This window comes from Apostichopus japonicus, chromosome 5 (assembly GCF_037975245.1).
Source record: "Apostichopus japonicus isolate 1M-3 chromosome 5, ASM3797524v1, whole genome shotgun sequence".
Lineage (NCBI taxonomy): Eukaryota > Metazoa > Echinodermata > Holothuroidea > Aspidochirotida > Stichopodidae > Apostichopus > Apostichopus japonicus.
The window spans coordinates 9,933,817-9,955,069 of NC_092565.1; the positions used below are offsets into that span (position 1 = coordinate 9,933,817).

Consider the following 21,253-nt stretch of genomic DNA (forward strand, 5'->3'; position numbering starts at 1 on the left):
TATCCTAACACAGTTAAGACAGTCTACAACTTGTCTGACCCTTCAGGACCACCGTACTAAAGATCCGCCACAGGTAGTTGGTGCTGGCTACGAAGTTGCTGCTGTCGTTAAATTTGGTGGAGTTTGACTGGCAGACGTAGGCGCGTGTACTCTCTTGCCATTTTTGACGTGGCCGTACTCAAATCTTATTCTCAGTTCTCCGATGTGCATTTTGGGTAAGATGTCGGGAATCCATTCAATAATGAATGGGGTCGAATCCTGTTTAGTTTCTCCGGGAAGAGTACCTAAGAAAGATGAAAATCAGGAAAGATGTAGAATGTACTGCAAAACATAAAAAATTACAATAACAAAATTATAATAATAAATAATTAATTAAAAATATACAAATAAAGAAATAAATAACAACAATAAAAAAGTAATAATAATAATAATAAAATAAGGAAAAGTAAATGCAACAAAACCTAATCTAGGAATGTTGTGTCAAATCTTTCTCTAGATATCAAATTATCTGCTATTATGGTCTGTCTAAATCTACATAACTGGTATCAAGGATCTCACCAACTTTGAGGAATGTCTTCAGTTCAAATGGTTTAATGGGTTTCTGACCTAGCTTCCGATAGGTCTCAGCGTACGACTCCAATTCCTCTCTCTTAGATTCTTGGTGGGTGTACGATCCATCTTTGTTCTCCACAAATAGTTTCTGCACTTCTAGGGGAACCTTTCCAGGGAAGAAAAGTTGATTTGTTTCAACCAAAGCAGAGTAGTCCATGGAGAATCAAAAGGGAGAAATTTGTTGGCTACAAAATGTATTATAATTCACAACATTTTCTACTTTGCTATTTTCAAGTTTGAAACCATGATACCATTAATACCATAGGTTTTTATTTTAAATTATAGTATTTTGCGATTGTATTACTTAATTACTATTACTACACCCAGACACAAAATCCACAATGGGTGATTATGAATTAATTTTGAACATTTGAAATTTTCAAATGCTTGAAATCTAGGAAATTTGGATCACCCCCAAACTTTGAAGTCCTGTGCATGCAACTTCTTCAGCAGATGATTAAACTTCAGTCCCCCCCCCCCAACCCCAGGAGTCCAGAAGATAGTTCTCCTCACTCACCTCAGGTGTGTCAAATATTCTCTGCACTTGTTGGATGTTGGTCAGGTGCCAGGTGTACTTGGTGAATGTACCCAGTGGAAGAGCATCTTTTCTAATGAAAGCTGTAGTCGAATTAGGGAGCCTCTTCTTACGGAACCCCGACGAGATTCTCTGTTGGAGGCACTCAAAGAAGACTTCTGGTACATGGAATACAAGTGTCTCGGGACTACCTGTACGACACAGCAAAGTATAAAACAGTATCCATTACTAAAAGCACACAACAGAAGGAATGGTTTGCTTCCTTACCCATATCAGTACGTAGGGATATTCTGGAACCTTAACATCTTTACAGAGGCTGTAGAAGAGGTTGGGTGAGGGGGGGGGGGGGGGGGGGAAGGCACACACTGCACTGGGCAGGTGAACATGCAATTTTAGTTCAGAGGATAATATAAATAAAACAACACAAAGCATCCCAGCAGAATGGACCCTATGTGCATTCTGTATCACAAATTGCTGTATATAAAATTTCTTACTACAAAATTACAATTCTTTTGCTTTCTTTGTAATTCTTCAAGAAATGGGCACTTTTCCATTACAAAAAGAGGTAAAAGGATACTTTCATGACAAAAAGTGGCAATTCTAATTAATGGAAAGGTGCACTTTTGAGACAGATCCCCCCCCCCCCCCCCCAACGGAGTACTGCAATAAACTCAATGCTTTTTAAAACTGACTATCAAACTCGATCTCCTGAGATTTCAAACTGACCATTAAACTGGAAGTGCATGGTTTGGTTAATCTTCTCGGTTACACTACAGAGCCAATCTTTGAAGGTAATGGTCGGTTGTGTCTCGTCTAATTCGGCCTTTGGATTCGGAATGGAACTCACAACCGCATGCCGCTTCACCGTGGTCTTCTTGCCTGGTGATGTACCACCCTCCTGGAGAGTTAACAAGGCACTACTTGCTTGGGCTGCAAAATGACAATTTAGTTTTAAGTGATTTATCGGAAAAATTAATTTCATTATGTATAACTTTTCAGCACCAATAGAGTGCCATTCGAATAAATTGACTGTTAAGTGCAGTTATCTCCTCCTTACCTCACAATGAGTGAGAAACTTTTTGGATGAAAAAAATATAGCTCTGTGCAGACAAGAAACTCACCCAATGAGTTAGTTATTAATAAATTTATCATGTGTAACACAGAAATAACTTTTAATTGTCTGATCTTATGAAGAAAGAGAGCAAATAACAAATGCCTGACCATATCCCATTCCCCACCAGATTCACTTATCACTAATCCTTTGACTTTAGGCAGAATTTTTTGTGTTGTTGTATCTTAGTTCAAGTGGGAAAAAAAAATGTGAGTCAATCCTGGGACATAGGCCAAGGACCACCACCTTAGGTATGTGAGAGGGTACAAACTTAAAAGGTTGGACTGGTGATTATGCTTTTACGTTCTCTGCCATGTACATTATTTAACGTCACTGTCCCTGTAAAGGAATGTTAGCAGCTTGAAGGTAAATGGTCACTGGGACTTCATCTCTGTAGTACATGGTGACTCACCCAAAGAGTCATCTTTTCTTCTTTTCCTTCCAATTGAACTGGATGCTGTAACTTCATCTTCTGAGGGTAAGGTGTGTATTAGTTCACCATCTAGATTTAGTGTGATTTGTACTGGAATTTCTGTTCAATAAAGCAAATAAACATTATAATAAGTTATGAATAGGTGTATTAATTATTCAGGACCTCAATAAACAGGTTTATTAATGGACAGTTACCATACACTTGAGGGAATTAGTGAATAGTTGTACTAATTATTCAGGACCTCAATTTACATGTTTATTAATGGACAGTTACCATACACTTGAGGGAATTAGTGAATAGTTGTATTAATTATGCAGGACCTTAATTTAACATGTTTATTAATGGACAGTTACCATATACTTGAGGGAATTAGTGTTTCTCTTCTTTTTTTTCCATTATTTTTTTCTTCTTTTTCTTAGCATCTCAGTCAGTCAGTAGATGGTGCAAACAATCAAAATGAATGTTGAAATGTTTTCTGAGAGTCACGAACAATGATACAACAATATATTTGCCACTTTTAGAAATCAGCTTTTTGGTCATTTTCCCTTCATTGTTCACCATTGAAAGACTTTTTTACTGTAATTGGTCTGCAGATGACAACCATCCAAGGTTTTAGAAGTATTTAACAATAACTCTGGTTCACAATTACCAACTTTACAAAACGGACCTTGGTGCTAGCTCAAATTATGTTCAATTCAGTGGAGCATAAATGATGTTGTACAACTTGGTCGTCATGTTTACTTTCTAAATTCTTCCTTTATCTGCAAAGCCAAACACCCTTGTTAAATACCACTTTAAGTTTCCTGTGAGCTCAAAAGAAGGAAAATGAAGTACCCCTCCAGAGGGTAGTTGTGTTTTCTACAATTTGGATGTTGTTCAAGATATTCAATGCGGTTACGATTTCTCATGCGGTTATGTTTTCTCATGCGAATTAACAGTTTAAAGATTTAAATCTAATGGAGCTTTCTGCGTTCAGATATTAAGTCTCATTCCCTGATTGGAAAATTACTCCATGAGTTGCCCAGGAAACTAAGAATACTTAACTGGTGAAGTCTACTCATATAATGAAACCAATGGACATAGATTGGGGAAAAAAAATACTGTACTCATGACATGTCTGAGCTACCAAAGATAGCAGTTGTAGGAATTAGTCACTTTGAAAGCTGTCTTTAAATTCATGGATAATCAATTCAAAATCGTGCTGCTAATTATGTTTAGCAAAGTACTGATTTGGAGTAATCATGAACACAGGATGGTTATAGCCAATAACAACTGGTTATACTAGGGTTAGGTTTAAGCCATGCATATCAAGAAGTGACTCTTTTAGATAAGCTTGAGATTATTCTCATAGGGACATCCTGTCCCACAATATATGGAAACTTTCACTTTTATGTGAAATAGGTTTATTTAAGAGCTCAACTTTCAGGGTTTGGACAGTCTATAGGAATGGAAAAGTTTCACTAAAGTCCATACCATTATAAGAACTACCATCGGAGCTGTAAGAAATCTTGAAGTTTTTAATTGACCCTGTTGCCTAAACCACAAATTATATAAAATATTTTATCTGGTCAAAACTGAGACATCATCACCATTTTACAGGTTCTTCACCTATATGGGTACAAATAACATGCAGGCCATCTTCCCCAATTAATGTACTCAGAGAATATAAAATACAGACAGTATTGGTGACATTACACTATTGATTAGATTACATACAATACTGGTTGTGGTGTCATCTAGACGTTTCAATAAAAAGAAGAAAAAAGAAAAACCTGCCCAACTCAAAACTGACAACTTTTCTTCATTAAATTCTGGCTTTGTTGTGTTTACCTATCGGTTCCAAATTGATGAACTGTTCAAACTCCTTGGATAGTGCACCATCGCTGACAAATGCACAAATGCAGGCGTAATAGTGAACGCAACGCTTTTTCTGGTCTTCGGCGATCCCCAGCTGAAGGTAGAAATGGACAATGAGATATGTTAGAACATACTGAAATTGGTTAAATAGCTTCTCGTCTCAGTGAAATGAGGCTAACGATGAAAACAAGAAGCCAGTGATATGCTATGGAACTTAATGAATAAGTACTAACAATTATGCTTTTTTTTAATATGCAGCCACGTTTTGTTTTCGATGAATATGCATTTATATTACAGTCTTATTGTACCTTTCCTGTACTTCTGAAGGTCCTGCAAGCACACTGAAACTTGCCTTGCGTGACCCCGTCTTTCCGTTTCCTGCCCTCTGGAAAAGTTAGGTGGAGGAAGCCCAGTTTATGCTTTGACTGGCCTTTACATTTCACAACCATCACATTTTTAGAAACCCTCTGTACCAGAGGTCCTGTAGTCTCTGTTGCTAACATCCATATAGCTTGCTTCATTTCATTAGATATCGGCAAAGAGTTTAAAACAGAATTTTTCAATGTCAGGGGCGAAGCCTTGTTCTCACACTTCAGAGCATGTTGAATGTGTGGGCAAGCGTTGTCGTCCGTGACAGGCAGTTCAACATGCTTCTGACAAGCTTCCACATGACACTGGGCTACCTGAACGATGAGATTAGGTTCCACTTGCATGCTCTGGCTTCCCCTCAGGTCAGCATTCAATAGAGCATTGTGCATTGGAAACTCCACAAAGCCACGATAGTCTGGCCCTCTATCCCGGAGACGAACTGAAAATACTTGCGCTGTAGAACCTGTGATAATCTCCACGGCATCAGCGCTGTGACCCGGTTTACGCCCGTGTCCTCGGAAGACCATGTTGCAAGATTTATTCTTACAGCCAAGGCTACGGATGCCATTTAACGTGCCACAACTGGGACATTTTCTCACACCACGCATGGTGGCCTTACCCAGACCTTTAAACATCTCCTTCTGGGGATCCAGTGCTTTCATCATTTTATTGTTCTGGATTCTGTTTCTGTCGGGAGTAAAGAAGGACACAACATTTAAAAATTATTATTTAATATCACTGTAGAACTAGTTTATATAGCTTCCTTGAACAATCGTACCTTTGAACGGCAAAACTTCCACACATTTATTTAACAATAAAAATCAAAAGCAATCATGCGACTAAGACGGTCGGGATCAATTTCAAATTTTTAAATGGAATTCTCTGTCAACATTAAGTAGAATACAATATTAATTAGATACATACGGCATGGATATCTATAACAAATGCGGATCTTTTCCTAGCATAATCTCTGCCAAAATAGCTGATATTGTGAGGCAAGATGGATAATGAAAATGGAAATGTATTGGTGACCAATTGCTTTGCTTGTAACTTTCAAAGGCAAGTGGAAATAACCACCATAACAGATGTGAAGATTTAACATATTATATTAATTCAGGCAAAGTAACTTATAATATTACCCCTAAATAGCCTAATTAATGCTGGATTGTGTTATTCTTGTTCAGAATTCCCCTAGCCCTGACTCTCTGAGTCCTTCACATAACCAAGTATGATTCCTGAATAGCCCAGTACAAGGTTTTGAAATAAGGGACTGTAGTGCATGCCTGGGTCTGACATCACTGCTTGTCATGACCTGTCGACCAATTTCTTTCTTTAATATCATTGGATTTTATTGAAATAATCTTGTTTCTTGATTTGTTCCAATGAGGTGTGTTTTCTGTCTAATTCACAATGACAGGGTAACTTAAAATGGATACCACTGATGTAGCATAGGCCTACCTTAGCATATAAAGTCCCAGTTGACAGCTTAGCTTAAGCTACCAAAAGCGTGTAGCCTAGCCCAGTTCAACTAAGAATATCAGTCATGACAATTGCAAGTGTGATTAGCACTATGGCATGCCTTCAGCTTAACAAAGCGTAGACCTATCGCCTTAGTGTATATAGCACCAATTTAGGCTCCAGTAGCAAGATAGGCATTTACAAACCAAAGTTGACTTGAAGTAGGCCTAGTGTGAATAGTTAAAAAATTGTCCCAATTGTTTAAACTTCTGTCAAGTCAGATTATGTACTTTTAATCATATTACTTGATAGTCATAATAACAGGCCATGAAAAACACCTTTTTTCATGCATGTTGTTTGACTTAGGCTGTTTTCATTCAACCATTGGAGAAATAGTTCACCAGATGTTGGATTTGTTGAGTCATGCATCATTTCAAGCACATGTAAGAGTTGAATGGTTTCTTGGTTTGCACGGGACATTGACATTTTTGCAAATTGTTTTAGGCGTTTTAACAATCAGTCAGCAGCTTTTGCAGTTCATCATCTCAATAAATCTGACTTTTATCCAGCTGTGTTTTTCTTTGTATGGAGTTTATGTAATATATATTGTTGGTAAGGATAGGCTTAAGAATATTTCTCATGCACGATTATTTTGCCCAAAAAGGAAAATTGACGGTTCGCGTTATTGTACGTTTGCATTAACTTAAGTAGGCATATGACCTAGCCTAGGCCTACCTAGTCTAGCCTGCTACGATTCGCTAGCAGAAATTAACATAACCTATGCTAGGCCTAGGTTAAATTAGGCCAGCTAGCCTAGCAGGTAGCATAAGGAAGTTATGCCTGCCCCTGGTTGCGTTTTGTTACTGAAACCTTGAAAGGGTTATGGGCCAGCCACTTTAACACTAAATTAGACTTGCTCTATGACGTGTGAGACTAAGAGAAAGAGTAATTCTAAGGGGGAGTAAGGGGTAGTACTAGGCCTAATCAAAGGCCTAGGAACACTAGCCAAGGTCTATGTTACTCAGCCACAATCGTTAGTGAACACAATTTCTTACTTTAGCCTTAATCCTTTAAAACATGTTCAAAATACGTAACAACGTACCAATTCAACACAATATTTGATAACATTGGAAAACTAAATGGACCTGGCGTTGTTGAACTCTAGCTTTTGTCATAATTCCAGCAAGTATTTTCCTCACTCTATCGTTAGTCAGCTCAGCAAGGTAGCGCCCAAGAACAACGTTTCTGATTGGTGAGATGCGTTCATGACGATGCTGCATTTACTGACGTAAATTTCCATTGGATTATTAACAAGAAGAAAAGTGGTGGCGGGCTAGATCAAAACAATCGCACGTGTGCGAGAATGTAAACAAACATATTATAGTTTTATATGTCCGCAAGGACCCGAGGGCAGAATTGTTGACCAATTTAAAACCATAAGGATCATAATCAGTTTGCGTCATAGATGTCGAAACTTCGTCACGTGACGTACTTTTGTGTTCAGGTTCTCTAATGCTGCAGATTATTGGATATTATTGTTTGGATATTGTAACACCGATTTTTGTACTTGATTTATAAGTCGTAATTGTGCCATGAACTTACCATGATGGTACATATTTATTATGTTATAATCGAGAATTCATCTTCTTTCGGGGCATCAAAGAGAATACGAAAAATATTCATAATACTTTCACGCAAATGGCATTAAGTCTCCACCCCCACCATACCCCGCTCCCCCCGTTTTTCAATCTCACAAAAAAAAATCTAAAGTAGTTATTAGCACAACTTTTATTACGTTACCACCCCACCCCTCATCCACACACAGAGTGGGCTTCGAAGATCTGATGACCATAAGTTAACCTCTCATACAAAATTTTGATTGCTTCATAACAATGTTTGCATTTCTTCAATCGTTAGTTCGAAATCATATCCTCATATCATTTTGTATGGTGAACTATTGTTGTTGTTTTTTTCTTTTTGTGAAAGCATCTGGCAACGTACAGCAGAGTGAATGATGTCATTACTGTAATTCAGGAGAAATAGCTTTTACTTTTCTACATAATATTTAACTCGCTTATTCACAGAGGGAAATGACATTTCTACGAGAAAGGTGCATTTGGATGAAATTCTAGTTACAGAGAACCTTGGAAGGTACGCAAACATTTTAAATGTATCAGATTTCAAAAAAGACATATCAACAATAAGAGTATGATAGGAAGTTATGAAAGCTTTTGAAGAACATAATTACCATTATGACACCACAGACCACCCACTGTAACCCACTCTAGAGTTGAAGAATCAAACCAGCTCAAATTGGGTTGCTTCGTCCAAACAACCACATGTCAAGTTTGGGACAAGCTATATATATTGAGATGGGATTAAGTTTCAACGAACAGTCTGGAATATTTGTTTCTTTAAATATCCACTTATATGTGATCAATTTGCATATTTTGGTACCTACACAAATTTACCTAAACGCCCATAAAACTTCAAGAAAATGTTGTTAATTAAGATGAAGGCCTACTAACCATGCAAACGGTAAAGAGAGTTACACTTAATTTTTGAAATTCGTCAAAAATCTGATTTATTGCTTTCAATGAAGAAATGTTCTTATCATGAAATCGAAAAAAAAAGTTCAGTGACACCGTATACATCACAATTAACCCATCCCAACAACAACGTACAGAATGTCCATCTTGGCCAGGGGCGTGACTATTAGAGGCAGGGGCGAGGGATGAGGCAGGGGCGAGGGATGAGGCAGGGGCGGGGCGATGTAGCTGCCCCAGAAATGCTTTTGTCATGTCGCCATGCATGAGCGACCGTTTTAGGCCAAATCTTGCGGTTAGTGTCAGAATATCCGAGGACTTATATATACGTGTTGGAACCATGTCAAATTTTATCAGAGCGATGAACCAGACTGTCGGTTACTGGATTCATGACCTTCGTGTTCGTCGGAAAAAATATTAATGTCGGAGCACGTGTACAGTGATGATACTATTATGATAATAATGATTATTTCATCATCAATGATCGATAATGATGTAAGGAGGCTTTTTATAACATATTTGCGATTCATTTCATCATTTTGGATAGACTAGTCAATATTTCTAACTCCAGTTGATAGATCAACTTAACCATGTCTTTACTGTGTTCGATTGATTAAGTTTTATGTCTGCAGGCCTAAGATTTATCGGAACTGATCGGGACCATTGATAGTGTGTATGTAAAGAAATGTGCATATTGGGCAATATTTTATCTCGCAATTTCGACGTTTAATCTCAACATTTCAACACTTTGTTCCTAAATTTGTAATTGCTAATATCATGAAAACTCGACCGATTATGTTGGTGAAAATGGATCACCTGAATGTTCAACTGTTTATACTATGGTTTTAGCGTCCATGACGCTTGCTAGCCCTGTTGGGAATTTTGACTCTCGTCGGGACAAATATAATTTTGTAGGGTAAAAGGAACAACCATCGCCTCCCCCTTTCAGTGGTCGACGATGCTGAAACAGACTCTGATATGCAACATAAAAGTAATACTTGCTGTAAAGATAGTTAAGTACTCAGAAGTAGATCCAGGATTTATAAAAGGGAGGGAGGTGGCCATGGGGACGTCTTGGATCCTCCCTCCCCCACCCTCATACATTAGGTATAGAATTAGGTCTACAAGCAAGATAATTGTGCTAATAAATACTTTTATTTTATGTGAGGGGCAGGGTTGAATATGCAGGGGGGGGGAGTTCACCTGGTACTTCAATTGTATATGACATAAATCGTTTGGATAAATAATTATCATTTCTTCTGTTGTATTTTCTTTGTTTCAATTGATTTTTCCAAACACTGTCTTTTCATAGTTTTGTTAAATTTGCAATATAAAACTAGAACATTCATAGACAAAACAACAAAAATAATTTGAGTGCCAGGGGAACTTTTTCTTTCTTCCAAAAAAAAAAAATCTTTATTGCACATGTATCAACATTTTCTATACCAAAATAGTATTTTAGATGAAATGTTAAGAATTGCACAGTAAACATTCAAGACAGGGCAAGGTGTTTTTTCCAATAACAGATTGAGTAAAGAAAAAATCACAAATATACTGAAAATAAAACATGGAATATCAAACTTGACTAAACAAACAGCCAAATTAGCAGGGCAGCAGTATACTCCAACCTTTCAACATCCCACCAAACCCACCTTCAGCCAACCAAGATAATGCCAAGTGGGTCGTCAACATCTCACCAACCCACCTCCAGCCCATCAAGATAATGCCAGGTACAAAGGAATTTGATAAAAACCATACAAAATTATTAACCAATGGTATATACAGTACTGCTACTCAGTTCCAATCCAATAGAAAAAAAGAAAATAGTGAGCCCTCAAAAAATTCAAACACTAAGATTAAATTGGTTATTTATCCACGGCAATGTGGTATCTCAAGTTAATTCAGACACCAGAATCATGGAGGTAGCCAGAGACAGTTGGTACTGACAAACTAAAAAAAATTGTGATTGAATATTGGTGACATGTTTACTACAATGGTCAGTGGCAGTAAACATATTTTATGTTTTATTTCATATGCCAAGCAACTGTCCATCATTGCAACACTGTTTCATCAGAGCAAACATTTGTGCATGCATTTCCTTTTTGATTGTCCTTGACATTTAAATTTAATTGTTTTCCTTTCAGCAATTTCAGTCTCAACTACAAGGAGAGCCATAGAAGTTCCCACAGGAATGTAATGAATTCAAAATATTTATTTTAATCCCACTGGCTGCTTCTGTGCAAAATGGTATTGTGTTTCAACCATATTTAATTATTAACTCTTTGATCTGTTTGTATCACATTACTGCTGTAACTGTTTTTGATCAAAATACTGAAGTCGATAACAATACAACATTTGAAGAGTGCAGATAATTCAGGTAGGTATTTTTTAGAGATCTGGATAATCAAGGTTTTACTGTACTTGAATTTTGAAGTGATTTCACTACTAGTAGACGAAAGAGCTAAAAAGACCATCCTTCACCATAATTTTAAAATAATGTCATCTCACAACAACTTAAAAAACCAGACACAGAAAAGAAAAGGAATAAATACAAAAAAAACACCAATTATTGTCTACTTGAGAATTACTTGTTTCAACATTGAAGTTGTTGGATATAAAACTGTTAATATTTTACCCCAAAATGAGCCATATGGATTTATTACACTTAATTGTATTCAGTTTTGTCAATGAAACTTAAACCTTTTACACAAGAGGTGTCAAGTTGGACCATAGGCATCAAAATAAATATGTATGTACACACACACACACACACACACATATATATATATATATTGTTATATATATATTGTTATATATAATTATATATTATATTTTATATATATATATGTATTGATATGTCTATATATTGTTTATCAATAAAGTCTACAAGAGTAATGTTAATACTCAGTAATAGTAATATTTGTTTGACTCAGTACTTATAAATATAAGTACCACAGTAATTTATGCAAGGTGATACATTTATATGAATATTCATTGCACATAATGGGAATGGTCTATTAAAGGATACATGAAAGACATGAAAAGTTTTATAACAGGTTATTTATCATAAATTGTCATATTGGAAATACTTCTTAATTTAAGAAAAGCATTATTTAAAACATTTTCTCAATAAATAATAATTAGTACATAATTAAACATATTCATCTATCTGTTTGACACATGGTCCTGTAAGAATGTTTTTCTTGTTACATCCTACAGTTTTATTTTTTATTTTTTTATTCTGGAATTGTTTTTCTATCAAAATTGAATGTTCTAATATTAATGTAGCTAGTACTTTACAAAACAAAGTATATACATCAAATGTATCTTATTCTAATTAAACAATTTCTGCTTTCCCATAAAAACAATTCCTTCTTTCTACATGTGTGAATACAATTTTTTCAGCTGTCTAATACAAGTTTATTGCACATCTGTTAAGAGATCCATCAAAGAGGCCTAGCTGCAGCCTTCACTCTAGTCGTGTTGAGTTTAGCAATAATCAAAATCAATTTTGAGACGTGAGAATATCCATTGTAAAGGGTGAAAAATACCAAGAGAGATGATGAGTTAAATTTTAACTCTCTAGCTATGATTAAAATTGACAATGTCCTAAAAGTGTCCTGTCCACCACTTCCCCTTTAACTTTTTAAAATTATCTTTACATTTTTAAGTTGGATTCCTATTTGACATTTGCCAGTAATTCTCATACCATGCAGAGTTGTGTTAAAGTGTTGAGTTATTTTCCAGACTTGCTTCAAGTCACTGACTTGAGTCACTATATTATCTCTCAATAGGGAAGAACTTTGAAAACTTGTTTACTCCACTATACATCTATTGCTGGGGTGGGCAACCTACGGCCTGCGGGCCACATGCCGCCCACCAGTGATTTTCTTGCGGCCTGTGAGATGTCTCAAGAAAAAGAAAAAACCAATCTACTTTAAATCATCACAAAAAAAAGCTAGCTGCTTAGAATGTATCGGCACTAACTAATGATGCCGTCAGGTAGGCCTATTATCCCCATTAATTATCAACTGTACTGTATTGATATTATGTTTTTGTGAATACAGATTAAGTACACACACCTACTGCTTGATAGTCCTCGGAATCAAAGGTTTGAAATCAACAGCAGGTCGTTGGTTAGGTGCGGCACAGTCAATTTTTCACTCCTAATATCTGGCCCATTCGGTCAAAAAGGTTGCCCACCCCTGATCTATTGACTAATGCCATGACTTGGCATAATACTTATACCAGACACTCTAATGAATCATGAGTCTTTCGGTTTATTGGTCATTACATCATACTATAGTATGAGAGGACATTGGTGCAGACTACAAACGTAAAAGCCCTCAATGTTTTCTTGAACAATTCCAATATCTTAACCAAGTCAATCAAGTTGTTGTTTTATAATCTTCACATCTCTTATACTGAGCAGGAACTGTTTATGTCAACCATTCTTAAAACCTTTCATGAAATTTTCTTCCTCATTGAGCCGGGGGATAAAAACCAAATTAACTATTCAATCTGCTGGATCAGACAAAGGCTTGTTTGTTCTAATATAAACATTTGCTCCGGATGTAAGATTATCTGAAATTAGAGGCAAAATGTTATATGAAATTGAGTTGGTGTATGGCAGTCTGATATGCGAGTATTGTTAGCAGTTCATAAACAGAATTTAACTGACGGGGAATTCTTAGTGAAATTTTGAGCGAGCAGAGAAATTGATGTCTGGACTGGAATTGAAACCAGTGAATACCTCAGGACTCAAGATCCTTATACTAGTTTAAAGCCTAGAGCCAAGCTGTCCAGCTCTACAATTGATGAAACCATTCAAAGACTTTCTAATGCAGAAACTTTCAATATAATAGAAGGTTGTACAGCAGGTACATAACATGATTTTAAAGGGCTATCTCACACAATAAATAATAAATATAACCGGGCTCTCCGGCATTTTCACAGAGACCCACTGAGAGATAATGATGATCCCATATATTTCTAATACTATACAACATATATATATATCCCTATATATATATATAACTATGTCCCCCTATTAGCAGTCTCGGCCACTAGTCAAGTTCTGAGCCGCTTGATTATCACACTTAAGATCAATATGAGATCATACAGTAGTTTGGTGGACAGTGTGCCGTAGCTTAAAGGCATTGAAGACTCGTAGCTGAATGTATTGACTGTACACTAGTGTCTAATTACCGACGGTAGCAAGCTGTGTGTGTATTTTCTGGGTTCGACGGTGGTGTCTAACCATTCTGTTACACCTCATTCGAAACTAGGTCAGATTACCAGCATCAGACGTTTCTTTGTGCGCGAGACTTCACTCCCTTTAATGATGACAAGTTACTCAATATCTCTACTCAACAAAGAGGTGAAGATGACCTACATTAGTTGTATTCTTCCAGAGCTTTCTCCCTATGATGTGTGTATTAAATTTACATCAGAATTAAACAGCACTAATTACATTGCACGAGAAATGAATGGTCTATTTATTCTTCTCACCGACCATTGATGAAGATGTCATTGCGGGTGATGCATTTAATGTATATGAAAGTCAGTTAGCGTAGAAATTGTACAATAATTCAAGGTCGTGCAGTAGCATGGACAATGAGGGCTTGATTTATATTAGTATGAGATACAGCTATGACTCAAGCTACTCCTAGAGAAGACTATCCAGTCATATAATTATTATTATTTTCAAATTCTTTTCTAATTCTCAAGGACAAGACATTAGGAGTCTCATACATTCATCCACAGTGCATTCTTAAAACGCCATTTTAACTGACGATATTAACGATTTGAGGGAATTGTTGGCTACTCACCCTTTATTTACAGCATGTTGTAATCACAAGGACCAAACTGCTGCAGAATATTAATCAGATTGTTTCACTACAGAACACCAATGATCTACTGCACATTGACTACCTTAATAGTAAACCAATCAACAATGATCCCTGTTAGAGCGTATTGTTAGGTAAGTGGATTTATGGTTACTTCTACAAGAATCTCATGATCCTGTTACCTCATAGCTAAGTGGATTTCTGATTACTTCTACAAGAATATCAGTATCCAATTACCTCATCGAGGGTACTGTTGGATCTATGGTTACTTCTACAAGAATCTCATGATCCTGTTACATCATCGAGGGTTCTGTTAGATAAGTGGATTTATGGTTACTTTTAATTCTACAAGAATCTCATGATCCTGTTACCTCATCGAGGGTACTGTTAGCTAAATGGATCTATGGTTACTTCTACAAGAATCTCATGATCCTGTTACCTCATCGAGGGTACTGTTAGATAAGTGGATTTATGATTACTTCTACAAGAATCTCATGATCCTGTTACATCATCGAGGGTTCTGTTAGATAAGTGGATTTATGGTTACTTCTACAAGAATATCAGGATCATATTACCTCATCGAGGGTACTGTTAGCTAAGTGGATTTCTGGTTACTTCAAAAAGATTCTCATGATCCTGTTACCTCATCGAGGGTACTGTAAGATAAGTGGATTTATGGTTACTTCTACAAGAATCTCATGATCCTGTTACCTCATCGAGGGTACTGTTAGATAAGTGGATTTCTGGTTACTTCAACAATAATCTCATGATTCTGTTGCTCACCGAGGTTACCATCAGCTACATTGAAGTATGGTTACTTCTACAACAAACTAACAGAATTTTCAGTCCAGGGATTGGACTGTCGCTTCTATGAGAAACTAACGGTAGCTGTTTCCTCAGTGGTCACTAGTCATTTCTACAAGAAATGTCTGGTGAAAGACTTAACTTCAGGTCCGAAGCATAGAAGTAGAGTTGGAGGTAGAATCAATGGATTCCAATCTTCTGGATACTGAAGGATCTGAAACAAGGAAAGAAAACAAAATCTTTCAATAAAATAAAATTATGCTGTTTAATTAATAAAAAAATAATCTATTGACCAGCAAAGGAGTTCAAAATTATTCCACAGGAAGTTGGTTGAGAAATTCTGCATTATTCACCATACTGTAAAGATGAGGATGGATATTAATCATTTCTTTGGAATGTTTGGGCTCAACTATAAACTGTTCATCATTTCAAAATTTGTTTAATAGTTTTTTTCACCAGGTTTGGATTGAAACCAAAAACATGTGGGAGCGATGATAAGCAAGCTTTATTCTTCATTTTATACTCTCAATGAGCCTTTTTTTAATAAGCTTGTGACATTGATCATAAACCTGTGACAAAGGCATTGGCTAGGTCAAATATCTGTGATATCATAATCAATCTGTGACAGTTGGCAACCTTAGAAATAGCACTCCACACTCACCAGATTCCCTTCTCTTCTGTTTCCTTCTCTTTTTTGTTGTTTTGCCTAAAAAGTGCAAAATATAAAACAATAACTTTTAAAATACAAAAATGCAAACAAGAACTACTTTGAACTGAAAAATTGTCATACCTTTCAAATCTTCTGCTTTATTTGAATTTTTAATGGATGAAAATTTGACTACGCAGGACTGATCACAAGCAGACAAACTCTCGGAGCAGAGCAAAGCAAACATTCCCAGAAAATAATGAAATATTCTTGGCTAGAAAATATTCCTGCAGATCAGACTCTTGAAGATTGGTTATCTACTATGAATTGTTAATGTCTGGAAGACAGATGGGAAAATGGCAAGGGAGAATTTATTGGTTCATAAGTACCATGAGGGCATTTATTTGCACAGGTATTAGATAGACATATATGTGATAAATTTCACTATATCGAATTGCATTGCATGTATTGCTTTAAATTGTTTTGTTTTGTATTATTGTATTGTATTGTTTCGCATTGTATTGTATTGCTTTGTATTGTATTGTATTGCTTTGTATTGTATTGTTTTGTATTGTATCGTATTGTATTGCTTTAAATTGTTTTGTATTGTATTGTATCGCATTGTATTGTATTGCTTTGTATTGTATTGTATCGTATTGCTTTAAATTGTTTTGTATTGTTGTATTGTATTGTATCGCATTGTATTGTATTGCTTTGTATTGTATTTTATTGCTTTGTATTGTATCGTATTGCTTTAAATTGTTTTGTATTGTATTGTATCGCATTGTATTGTATTGTATTGCTTTGTATTGTATTGTATCATATTGCTTTAAATTGTTTTGTATTGTTGTATTGTATTGTATCGCATTGTATTGCTTTAAATTGTTTTGTATTGTTGTATTGTATTGTATCGCATTGTATTGTATTGAATTTATATTGTGTTGGACATTATTTTTCAGCAAAGTATACTTTTTTTCAAACTTGGCAATTCCTATTTGACAGAAACCTGGAGTCTTATTCTCAGTAAATGGTGTACATTCCCAAAAAATACAAAATAACAGCAACGAATCAACAAACAAACGAACAAGAAAGGAAATACCTTTGTCTTGTTTGACTGCTACTCTCCTGTTGTCTATAGAATTCGATGCCCTGCAGTTTAATGGGAACAGAAATGCTTGGTATTGACTGCTCTCATAAGGTCGTTTGCATAGATAAGGGTACAAGGCCACAATGCAGACCTCCTTGTACACTTGAAACTGTTTTGTAATACAATCAACAAATATATTGTTGTCTATTATGCAAGCGTCTAGAGGGATTGTAACAAGCTCTACAATTAGGGAGAGAGTTCCTCAAGGGAAATAATTACCATCATTTATATGCATAATATATACTCTTTATCTAGATATGAACCTACAAGCAGTGTGATTAGGGGAAGGGGCATACCTGGCAAATATACTGATTGGAAGTCAAAAAATAAAAGAGAAAGAAAATAAGGGCAGAACCACTGAAAGCAAACTACAGACATGAGCAGTGGGAAACAGGGATGGGGGGGGGGGGGATGCCCCAGACCTGGCAAATAAAAAAAAGCTAATCCAAAGATGACACCCACCCAGGACACTGGGCTGTTGACCAGATTTGGATTTAAGCACCACAAAACAGGGATTATTGTTGGATTAGTAGCGATGGAACATGGAGTGACCATCCTTTAATGTGGTGATAATTAGGTGATATTACTTATAAGAAATATTTTCATGGTTCAGAACTCATAATATTTGAAGAATAGTCCGTCTCTTTTTCAGATTTACACTAGATAATATACAAAACAATGCTACGCCCAAAGCATATTCCAAAGCATATTGTAGGTTGAGAGAAGATGATCTAGTTGAATTTTCCTCCAACCACCCGCCCCCCCAAATTTGTCAACAATTACGAAAATGGTTACGTATTTAGACTGGATTTTAATAAACTTAGTTAACTTAATTAATTACATATTACTTTGTCTTGACCGCCCAGATCACTGCAACATCCTCTGCCATTGGGAAATTTCACTTAAGCCATAACAGTGCAAAGTAAACAATCAAAGACCGATGACTCAGATAAAGTTTAGGCTAATGAAGAAGCATTAAGAACTGTGACTTATAACGCAAGATAATGGACAACTAGTCAGATGAAGTATAATGAACCTAGTGCCTAGCATTATCAGGGCTGAAAACCTATGAATAATCACTATGATTGAGATGCTCACATACCTCTTTCTAATTTACAGTATATTATACTCCTGAGGCATGAATAAACTGATTCTCGGCATCAATAGTTGAACCAAAAAAATTGGAAAAGGCAAAAAACTATTTTTGGAATCATATCAAAGGCTTTATTCAACAGCAATAATGTTAGCAAATCTGTACACTGTGATATGTGTGTGCTACAAGATTTGACATATGGAAGCAAAGCAAAGTCAATCTGACACAACCATGTCTGTACTTTTCAGTTTGATATATTTTAATTTTTTTTGGTGGGGTGGGGGGGGGTGGGAGTGGGTGAGTTAACATGTCACTTTCTCTAATATGTTAATCAGATGAGAATTTACTTTGATTTAGTTTTGTTTTGTACTTATGAGGAATTGTCAGCTTATACCTCGAAACTAATTCTTCAAACAGTACAGTTTACAATCAAACTGTCAGGCAGAGGGTTGTCTATTTATCCAAGAGAGTGAACACATTAAGATAACTTTAAAGCATAAATTATGTAATTATATCATTCCAGAAGTATTAAAACAATGAGGAATGGACAGAAACTCACAAGCTCTCATCTGCTGAACTGCTGCTAAGGGCCGCAGCGACGTCACCAAAATTTTCTTCACAGGAAAAAGATGAAAGAAAGAAAGAATGGTGCATTTAGCAAATATTTACATTTGCCAATAAATTGTGTATTGCTACACGAACAGTACTTCCATTATCTACTTACAGCAAGGAATTAAAAGAAAAAAAGATAAAAAATGATGAATATTTTCCTCTATTTAGAAATATTTAGAGGATGGTCGATTCATTGTGTGTAAATAGTAATTTCTGAAATTTTGTGAAGTTGTCAAAAGAAGATAAAGATACATGGTCACGACACTTCAAAGGATATGCAAACCTAACCATCAACCTATATCATAGAGATGTTTGTGATGAGTCAATATCTCTAAGCTTCTAATATGCAGTCCGCTTTTGTAAGTTTCTTCATATATTAGACCAAAGACTTTAACAAGTCTAACCATGACATCAAAGAAACAACTGGTGTACATTGGATTGTTTAATGTGTTTCTTTATTCATTACTTTATTTACCTTCTGTGCTTAATGTTGATTAATGTGGTATCTTGGAATGGTTATGTTCTCCATCAACATAGAGATGAGCTTAACATGCAATGCTAGGCCCAACATTCGGGGAACTCAGGGAAAAAACGAAGGCCTATAATAGACTACAGGGAATAATTTATCATTGTAATGTTTATGAAGCAGTTTTGAAGGCAGTTCAATACACTTTCTCTTATAAAACACTATGGTTCCTGTGCATAAAAACTGCTATACAACTTTGCACTGGTTTAGAATTTTGCCAGTTTTGCATAGCATTTTGCTGGTGTGTCACCCTCTACTTTAATCGTACATAATGATTCTGAGAGGGTCGATGTGGAATCGACCCAAAAATCTGTTGATTTGGCATGGATTGACCCTAGTGTAAAAACAGTGTATGTACCACATACACGGCAGAAAAATTTGAAAGACTTTTCAAGACTTATTTGTTAGGGGCTAACTGATACTTTGTAGCACTCTCCATCTCAAGATTTGAGACTCCATTTATATACTGATAGTTACAAAACAATATTTAATCCAAACTACATTTCATTAACTGCAGGGCATACCCTTTATTGTATGAGCAACTGTACTGTATGAATGCTGACTAATTGTAGACATGTGTATTAAAACTGCAATATAATCCTACACCTTAAATTACAGTGAAGGTAGCCAAACTTAAAGCTGGTTCACCTTTGAAGCAAACATACATCACCCACCCCCACCCCCCCCTTGCCCCCATTAACTGTTACTTGTTAACATTATTTTGACAGTACCTAACAACAAACATTCATGCTGTATTAACCATCTGTTAAGGCACCAACACAATCAACATACAATATGTACAATATCTTCCATTGTGTATATATGGTGGTTGTTTAACACAGAAATTATCATTAAAATCAAGTGAATGCAAACGGGTCATAACTGTGTAATATGAATAATTTACTGAGTGGGAAGCTTCCATTTTTGTTGTTTCCCCTACCCGGTGGATTTTTTCTACTTTTGTTGATACTGGGTGGGCAACATTGGATTTTCTGATTCTTCATATATAGTAAATAATATAAAAGTCATGTCAACATCATTCAACAACCCACTATTTATGCTATTGCTATGGAGCAAAAAAAAAAAAAACAGTATGGCATATTCAACCTACTTATTTTCATTAAAACCAGGATACAATACAATAGCAACAGTTCGTCTACTTGACACAATTCACTTGTCACAACGACAGGCAATAAAATGTGTGCAAAAATATCTTACCCTCTACCTCTCAAAGAGTTGACAAATTTTATCCTGTCAATGGCATTAAAGTACCAAAATAGCAAACCAACAATATATCAGAACTTTTTGACACCATTTAATGTTGACGTGCTAAATGAAGTCTCCAGACCATCATCAACCCCTCTCCCCTTCACAAGTTATAAGTTTCATTTTACAAACACATTTTCATGCTATTCGATATTTTCATTTCCGGTTGTCAGATGTCACCTCTGCAATGATATCTGCTATGCAAATTTCATTGTTGCGTTAACTTAGCATGACAGAATACAATGGCGTCGGCATTGTATACAAGTGTTTCCAAAAAAAGGCAAAGCTGATCATATTCTCTACATTTCTAGTTCAGGTCAAAACAAGACAAGACAGACAAAACAAAACTCAGCTCTTTCCTGATTGCAAAGCAGACCAAAAAAAGGAAC

General features: G+C 35.9%; 2 protein-coding genes across 4 annotated transcripts in view; both read right to left on the reverse strand.

Moving 5' to 3' along the window:
* LOC139967587 (uncharacterized protein C2orf42-like) lies at window positions 1-7,622 on the reverse strand. The gene is made up of 8 exons (XM_071971544.1): window positions 7,478-7,622; window positions 4,857-5,604; window positions 4,522-4,642; window positions 2,671-2,790; window positions 1,874-2,077; window positions 1,130-1,338; window positions 559-718; window positions 1-284 (listed from the first exon to the last, which is right to left on the reverse strand). The coding sequence occupies exons 2-8, from the start codon at window positions 5,580-5,582 to the stop codon at window positions 88-90; spliced, it is 1,737 nt and encodes a 578-aa protein (XP_071827645.1). The 5' UTR covers window positions 5,583-5,604; window positions 7,478-7,622; the 3' UTR covers window positions 1-87.
* Window positions 7,623-10,290: 2,668 nt separating this feature from the next.
* LOC139967592 (uncharacterized) overlaps window positions 10,291-21,253 on the reverse strand; it is a 63,662-nt gene continuing 52,699 nt past the window's right edge. For 2 of the 3 annotated variants that reach the window (XM_071971554.1, XM_071971553.1), the window contains 4 exons: window positions 19,020-19,074; window positions 17,320-17,369; window positions 16,236-16,280; window positions 10,291-15,788 (listed from right to left, as the gene is read on the reverse strand). In XM_071971554.1, coding sequence (XP_071827655.1) covers window positions 15,718-15,788; window positions 16,236-16,280; window positions 17,320-17,369; window positions 19,020-19,074 — 221 coding nt within the window. In that variant the 3' untranslated portion in view covers window positions 10,291-15,717. The remainder of the gene's footprint in view (window positions 15,789-16,235; window positions 16,281-17,319; window positions 17,370-19,019; window positions 19,075-21,253) is intronic. The other variant, XR_011793049.1, reaches the window with a different exon arrangement.

Coding starts and splice junctions, on each gene's coding strand:
- LOC139967587 (XM_071971544.1), bottom strand. CDS start 5,582: ATGATGAAAGCACTGGATCCCCAGAAGGAGATGTTTAAAGGTCTGGGT. Junction 2,791..4,521: donor CATCAATTTGGAACCGATAG/GTAAACACAACA, acceptor TTTATTGAACAG/AAATTCCAGTACAAATCACA. Junction 719..1,129: donor GAATATTTGACACACCTGAG/GTGAGTGAGGAG, acceptor TTCCCTGGAAAG/GTTCCCCTAGAAGTGCAGAA.